Source organism: Suillus subalutaceus, assembly GCF_016647625.1.
Source record: "Suillus subalutaceus strain FC151 chromosome Unknown DFJ58scaffold_203, whole genome shotgun sequence".
Lineage (NCBI taxonomy): Eukaryota > Fungi > Basidiomycota > Agaricomycetes > Boletales > Suillaceae > Suillus > Suillus subalutaceus.
The window spans coordinates 1-6,832 of NW_024540452.1; the positions used below are offsets into that span (position 1 = coordinate 1).

The 6,832-nt window shown below is 48.2% G+C and overlaps 3 protein-coding genes across 3 annotated transcripts; 1 reads left to right on the plus strand and 2 right to left on the minus strand.

Moving 5' to 3' along the window:
• On the minus strand, positions 1 to 1,047 carry DFJ58DRAFT_819332 (NAD-P-binding protein; the record flags this gene model as incomplete). Its single annotated transcript, XM_041391907.1, has 6 exons — positions 975 to 1,047; positions 888 to 916; positions 595 to 767; positions 408 to 535; positions 202 to 355; positions 1 to 149 (listed from the first exon to the last, which is right to left on the minus strand). Coding segments are annotated over exons 1-6 (673 nt in total), but the record flags the coding sequence as incomplete, so codon positions are not given.
• Positions 1,048 to 3,043: 1,996 nt separating this feature from the next.
• DFJ58DRAFT_819345 (NAD-P-binding protein) lies at positions 3,044 to 4,086 on the minus strand. Its single transcript, XM_041391908.1, has 5 exons — positions 4,037 to 4,086; positions 3,938 to 3,982; positions 3,473 to 3,886; positions 3,270 to 3,423; positions 3,044 to 3,216 (listed from the first exon to the last, which is right to left on the minus strand). Exons 1-5 carry the CDS (start codon positions 4,074 to 4,076, stop codon positions 3,063 to 3,065), a joined length of 807 nt encoding a protein of 268 aa, XP_041236824.1. The 5' UTR covers positions 4,077 to 4,086; the 3' UTR covers positions 3,044 to 3,062.
• Positions 4,087 to 4,331: 245 nt separating this feature from the next.
• DFJ58DRAFT_819349 (uncharacterized protein) lies at positions 4,332 to 5,991 on the plus strand. The gene is made up of 2 exons (XM_041391909.1): positions 4,332 to 5,242; positions 5,293 to 5,991. Exons 1-2 carry the CDS (start codon positions 4,568 to 4,570, stop codon positions 5,914 to 5,916), a joined length of 1,299 nt encoding a protein of 432 aa, XP_041236825.1. The 5' UTR covers positions 4,332 to 4,567; the 3' UTR covers positions 5,917 to 5,991.
• Positions 5,992 to 6,832: the final 841 nt, after the last annotated feature.

Consider the following 6,832-nt stretch of genomic DNA (forward strand, 5'->3'; position numbering starts at 1 on the left):
AATCTTCTGGTCTGTTTAGCAATCTTCCCTCCATTCCGCCTGCAACCATCACTACTTGACCAGTGACATGACCGGAGAGAGTGGATGATGCAAGGACTACTATCTGTGTCGCGACGTCGATCGGCATCGCCACCTTCTTAAGCGGCCTCCTGCATGACACGAAATTCAATATGAATCATGAATCATGATGATGTGACTGACGTAGCCAATGCACGATACATTATTTGAGGATCCTTCAAGGTTTTTTCAGTCCTGGGTGTCTTGACCCAGCTAGGCGCAATGCAGTTGACTCTGCCTTTGGGAGCTATCTTCACGATTTCATTCTTGAGAGTAAGGTTCAAACCGTACATCATTGCTACAACATCATGGTGAGTCTATGTCAAACTGCGGACAGAATCGTTACTGACCGCTCTTCGTCGCAGAGTAGTCACCGTGATTGGCTTCGCCATACTTCCCAGCAGTACTTCCGATAAGCACAATCGCCGCCTTTTCCTTGATACTAGAGGGTGCGCGTTCAAGGTGCTTCAAATACTCTCTACACACCAGGAATGATGACGTCAAGTTCGTAGTTATGGTGTGTTCCATCGGTCCAACGTCATCCTTGCAATTGGAACATCTGGAGTCGGATATACAGCGTGGTTGACGATCACCACTTGTACGGGTCCATGAGGCATAGCAGCTAGCGATTCGAACATAGCCACTACGGCCTCCTCCCGAGAGAGATTCGCCTGGACATGTTGAAGATTGGGGTTCGACGCCAGAAGCTCCTGGATCGGACCAATTTGGAGTTATAATGTGCGGTCACATTCGCCGCCCAATGCTGGATGTCTGATTCGACATAATAGTCATCACTCGAGAGTAAATCACTTACCACAAAATAACTTCACAGTCTCTAGCCCGATGCTGCCACTTGCCCCTGCTCAAGTACCGTCAGGTCAGCAGTGCCATAGGATAACGTAGAATACGATTCAGACCTGTAACAATGACATGCACTCCTCGCAGTCCAAGATCCATGACGTGCTGTTGTGGTCAGTGATAGGCTGAGCGTGAACTTGGATATAACCAGACGATAACAAACGATAACGGCCTCAATAGTCACTTGAGATGTCGAGGTGTGAACAATTCAATAGTATTCATCATGAAGTAGCTGGTGTTATTGGACAGGTGACCCGCCGATTGTAAATAGCTTCAAGTGCAGGGCGCACTTCAAGTTTATAAAAAACATCTAGTCGCTGACACGTGACATAAGCGTCATCCCAATTAAGCCAGTTTGCACTGGTTGCCAGTCAATCGATCATCGATCAGAGATTCAGTACTCAGTATACTCACCACTGTACTCAGTGACCGGTACCCCCCCGAGTCGGAAGCACGGAAGCACTCAGCTTAGCTTAACTTCTGCTGCTTAAGTGTCGTATGGACACGATGTCATTGATTCCCATCGTCACATCGTGAAGAAAATATCTGCGATATTCTCGACCAGCAGCTTCACTAGCGCATCTCCTTGCTAGACTGCAATCAGCACTCAATCTACAAGTAAAAAGGCGAGTCACTAGTACTCAGGCGTTCATGTGATCTGCCACTCATTTATACAGTTGACACGTGTAGATATAGTCGGAGAACTTTCTGAATATGGAGTGACGTCGTTGTGTTGGTCCAAGGACGGTGCATACATCTTCTCTGCATCATTCGATCGCACCATCAGAAAATGGCAGTGGATTGATGGGAAGGAGGTCATGGTTTTTCGAACTCATACCCTCGGCGTAAGCTCCCTTTGTCTTGTTAGCGCAGCGAGGGATTTCTCAGTTCGCATTTGGGACCTCAAGACCAATCAGCCAGTTGGAAACCCACTCCTGCATGACAATGAACTCTCAACTGTTGCCATATCCCCCGATGGAAAATACATTGCAGGTGCTGGAAAAGACGCGAAAGTCTACATATGGAGCATGGGGGCAGTGCTCAAACAGCAAGGTGTCGATCATGTGGGTGTGCCTATCTGTCGTCAGCGTCTTTTTCTAAGTAGATTTGGTCATCATCCAGCGTGCAGATGATGCAAAGCCCAACGCGAAGCTCAAGGTAAGTCATACGTGCTTCCCTTCCGCTCTGTCTCTAACTTCTGTACTAGGGACATGCAGCCCGACCGAGAGATGTTCGTCAGTCTGTTGTGAACAACCTCATACTTTGCTCATTCGTCTCGTTCGATTCGTTCAATATTTTTTGATGCCAGTAGTCTCCAAGCAGCAGCCCAACAACAGAGGCTTGACGAGATATGTCCGTATGGTTTTTGTTCAAGCTATCCTTACACTGATGCAGGATGACGACTTCTGGGGTATCAATACAAACTACAAACCTCGTCACACAGTCCCTCCTGCGAGCCTGTCATTTCCCCTTCATTGGCGCAGTTTGCTAGGCTCCCTGCGTTTCACCACTCCATCTGCAAATACATCGCAATCAACCTTGCCGTGCGAGTCTCGGCGTTGGAATTTCAGCCGATTTCTTGTGGGACCATCCCGACGCGCCGTCGATGTAGCGCCTGCTCGCGATGAAGATGTAAGTGACGAGTCACCATTGCTTCTATTTCATGTCATTCAAATCAATACATTTGTAGAGATACGGCATTGCCCCTCCCACCGAGGCAGAAGTGGCTGCAGCTATGCAACGTACAAGTGGCAATGAGACTGACAGTTCAACGCAACAAGGTCATCCTGCACCTGGAACGCAATGGCCTCAAGCACGAACAACAGAAACACAAGGTTCGACTGATGGCACGGGAGAATTTTCTTGTGAATTTAGGTGCTGCGGATTATTCTTTACTTGTGGTTGTCCCAGATCGCATCAGTTGTGAGGTACTTCGCGGTGGGTCCGTTTGGGTCATAGACCCTATGTTGGATATACAGTACATATTTGGTTAGCGAGAGCATAAAGCTGCAAGAAATCCTATTCACATCGAGACTCTCACAAGTCAGTAAATAGGTACCTGCATGTGCAGAATTCAAACATTTCATCATCTCCTATACATGTTGCGGATTCGGACGAGGCATTGATGAAAAACCGGCTTAAGATCCCTACAAATCTTCTGGTCTGTTTAGTAATCTCCCCTCCATTCCACCTTCAACCATCACTACTTGACCAGTGACATGACCAGAGAGAGTGGATGATGCAAGGACCACAATCTGTGTCGCGACATCGATCGGCATCGCCACCTTCTTAAGCGGGCACCTGCGGCGGTGCGAAATTCAATACAGACCATGAATCATGAAGATGTGACTGACGTAGACAATATACGATACACTGTTTGAGGATCCTTCAAGGCTTCTTCAGCCATGGGTGTCTTGACCCAGCCAGGTGCAATACAGTTGACTCTGCCTTTGGGGGCTATCTTCACGATTTCATTCTTGAGAGTAAGGTTCAAACCGTACATCATTGCTACAACATGATAAGTTTATGTCAAACTGCCGATAGAATCGTTACTGACCGCTCTTCGTCGCAGAGTAGTCACCGTGATTGGCTTCGCCATACTTCCCGGCAGTACTTCCGATAAGCACAATCGCGGCCTTTTCCTTGACAGTAGAGGGTGCGCGTTCAAGGTGCTTCAAATACTCTCTACACACCAGGAATGATGATGTCAAGTTCGTGGTTATGGTCGTGTTCCATTGGTCCAGCGTCATCCTTGCGATTGGGACATCCGAAGTTGGATATATAGCGTGGTTAACGATCACCACTTGTACGGGGCCATGAGGCATAGCAGCTAACGACTCGAACATAGCCACAACGGCCTCCTCTTGAGACAGATTGGCCTGGACATGTTGAAGATTGGGATTCGATGCCAGAAGCTCCTGGATTGGACCGAATTGGGAGTTATAATGTGCGGTCACATTCGCGCCCAATGCTGGATGTTTAGTTCGACATAATAGTCATCACTTGAGAGTAAATCACTTACTACAAAATAATTTTACGGTCTCTAGCCCGATGCCACCACTTGCCCCTGCTCGAGTACATGGTCAGGTCAGCAGTGGTATAGAATACCGTAGAATACGACCTGTAACAATGACATGCACTCCTTGCAATCCAAGATCCATGACGTGTTGTAAGGCTAGTGGACTTGAATATTGAATATTGAATGGTGACGACGATAACGGCCTCAGTAGTCGATTGAAATGTCGAGGTGTGAAAAATTCAAAAGCACTCATGTAGCTGGTGCCATTGGACAGGTGACCATCGACTATGAATAGCTTCAAGCGTGTGTTATGGGCGCTTCAATTGCGCAAAAAAACGTCTGTTGGCAGACGTCACTGACACTGACATAAGCGTCATCCTGATTACCGGTCAGTACGTTGCCGGCCACTTGCCCGGTCACTTACCAGTGCACAGTCGCTGGTCACACTAGGGACTCTGCACCGAACACCAACCGACGATTCGAGGCTGTTTGAGTAAATATACGACGAGCGCGGACAATCACTATCACTAGCCACTGCTGACAATATACTCTATTCCTTTTGAAGACAGGTCCGTAATTGAAAGCCCTAGCCTCTGACCACTGGTTTTAATTCCAGTTTCAAGCAGACCGCTGATGCCGACCGCTACGACGACGACGACAACTGTCTTGACGTCGGACATGCTGCCTCATAAACCGTCTAGCAAAGGCTCGTCGTCGACAGAGGCAACGCTACAATCATTGTACAACCGTGCAGCGAGAGCATTCCTTCACCGAGACGTCACTATCACGTTCACCTTGTTAAGCGCTGCATTTGCGCTCCTCCCACCTCCCCTTGCGCCCTCACCTGATCCCCTAGACGTCCACCGGAGAAAGTGGGATATCCTTCGCATCACCCTCGAAACCACCGTCTTCTCGTCTACTCCAGACATCGCTGATTTACCACAACCACTCCGAGAATTCCTACTCTTATCTCCCCAATCATTTATTTCCACTTTGTATGCTCGAACTCTTGCAATATTTACTCCTTCATCTCTGTATCGAAAACCTAGCTCTGCATTCCTTCCGCACCAAGTCCTCATCACACTCGTTGCATCCAGTATCAAGATAGATTGCCCAGGTGTTGGTCGTGAGATGACGGAGGACTGGCTATCAAAACGCGGTCAATATGACTTCGTACCTTCCACGGGTGAACCATATCATAAAGTTCTAGAACTCTACTGCTTGCACGTCTTGCCTCGTTTGGGCGAGTGGGAGTACGTCAAAGAATTTCTATCCTACGAGAATGAACTCTCGTCTGACAAAAAACGCGTGAGTTTAATTTCATGATCCTTGTGTCGCACTGAACACTATATTGTCAGGAAATTTATTTGGCCCTAGAGGCTCAGCATGCTCACGCGTTGGAGAGTACAAGGCGGGAGACGCCAAAACCCGAGACTCCTCCCTCGCTTACACCGATGCCTCAACTCCGCTCTCTATCTCCAGCCTCTTTCTCCTCTTCTCTATCTACCACATCTACCCGCACCGCCATACCAGCATCCCCCCGTCCAAAACTTACCCGCCAACAATCCACGTCCTCCACATCAGCAGTTTCAGACTCCACTGCAACCAGATCCCCTCGTCACCGCTACAACCAAAGCAAACCCCGAGGAAGCTCAAGTGCCAGTGGCGTTCGCATCTCCCACGTTCTGCTAACCGACCGCAGCCTCGCGACTGCACAACCCCCAACCTCCCCAGCACTCATCCGATCTTATTTCAACCACTATTTCACCGCAAACAGATTGGCCACACTATCTGTTTTGTTTTTCCTAATTCCCCTTATGTCTTTGATTCTTCGGAGGCGGCGGCGTTTGGAGACACCTGCGGACTTGGTACGGAGGAGATTATCGGAAGCCCGTGGCGATTCGATTGCGAGACGGTTATGGAATGAGTTGGTGAGGGCAGTATTGGATACTGTTAGGATGGGTGGTGGGGGACTTGTATAACTCATGGTGCGCCTGCTTAGTATCATTCTTCTTAGCCAGACCAAGTAGAAGGGTATTGGTGTCAGGCCGTAGGCCACGTAATTATACATAGCGATCTTTTAAGCGGTTCGAACTTTATATTAACGGCTGGCGTTCTGTGCAGTCGCAGAGGGGCTAAAATTCTGAATGTGCACGTTTGGAGCAGACATCTTATCGAGCTAGTGAACATATGAGGCAACGAATACATCACTTGATCTGTTTACGAGTTCGAATTGAAAAAAAAAAACCCTTGCCCTGATCCGGAATAAATTAGACAGAACATAATGGCATCGATGCAAATTGCGAAGACAATACTGGATTGCTCGGAAAGTCGAAAACAGAAGACGATGAAACGGCTCGAAAACGCTACTGTGAATGTACCTAGAAGTCTAGAGACTGAGTAACAAGTGGTACATAGTAACTAGTGAACCTCCGCAGCAGATCATTCAGTCGGACGTCCGTAAAATTCAGCTAGGTATAGAAATTGACAAGGAATCGAAGAATTGAACGGTACACTCAATGTTGCAGCAACAAAATATCATTACATGGAGCTAGAAGTCCTGATGTTAGCAACTGCGAGGACGGATGGTAAAGACTAAGAACTCACGCATCTCGGCAACTCGACCAGTGTGTCCCGTGTGCCATGCGGCTCAAATCAAGCTCAGCACCTCCTCTGGGGATCACCATTGCAGTGGCAGGAGTATAAAATGGATATCGGGAAGCGGGAGGTACCCATAGAAGGAGCCGATGATTGGGTCCCATGATCCATCCATCAGCCTGCAGCAAGAAAGGAGTTGAATTAGAATTATGATGAGAAGTGGGTTCGAGCAGGTCAGTGGCGTTAGGCAGGGCGTGTTCCAGGCTGGACGAGAAGGAAATGAAGTGATAATTGCAAGTG

What these genes read in the sequence shown, in the direction of transcription:
- DFJ58DRAFT_819345 (XM_041391908.1), bottom strand. Translation starts at nt 4,076, where the DNA reads ATGGATCTTGGATTGCAAGGAGTGCATGTCATTGTTACAG. An exon ending in AGTGCATGTCATTGTTACAG is followed by an intron (nt 3,983 to 4,036) that starts GTCGTATTCTAC and finishes GTACTCGAGCAG; the next exon opens with GGGCAAGTGGTGGCATCGGG. An exon ending in GTGTATCGTATATTGTCTAC is followed by an intron (nt 3,217 to 3,269) that starts GTCAGTCACATC and finishes GCACCGCCGCAG; the next exon opens with GTGCCCGCTTAAGAAGGTGG.
- DFJ58DRAFT_819349 (XM_041391909.1), top strand. Translation starts at nt 4,568, where the DNA reads ATGCCGACCGCTACGACGACGACGACAACTGTCTTGACGTCGGACATG. An exon ending in TCTCGTCTGACAAAAAACGC is followed by an intron (nt 5,243 to 5,292) that starts GTGAGTTTAATT and finishes CTATATTGTCAG; the next exon opens with GAAATTTATTTGGCCCTAGA.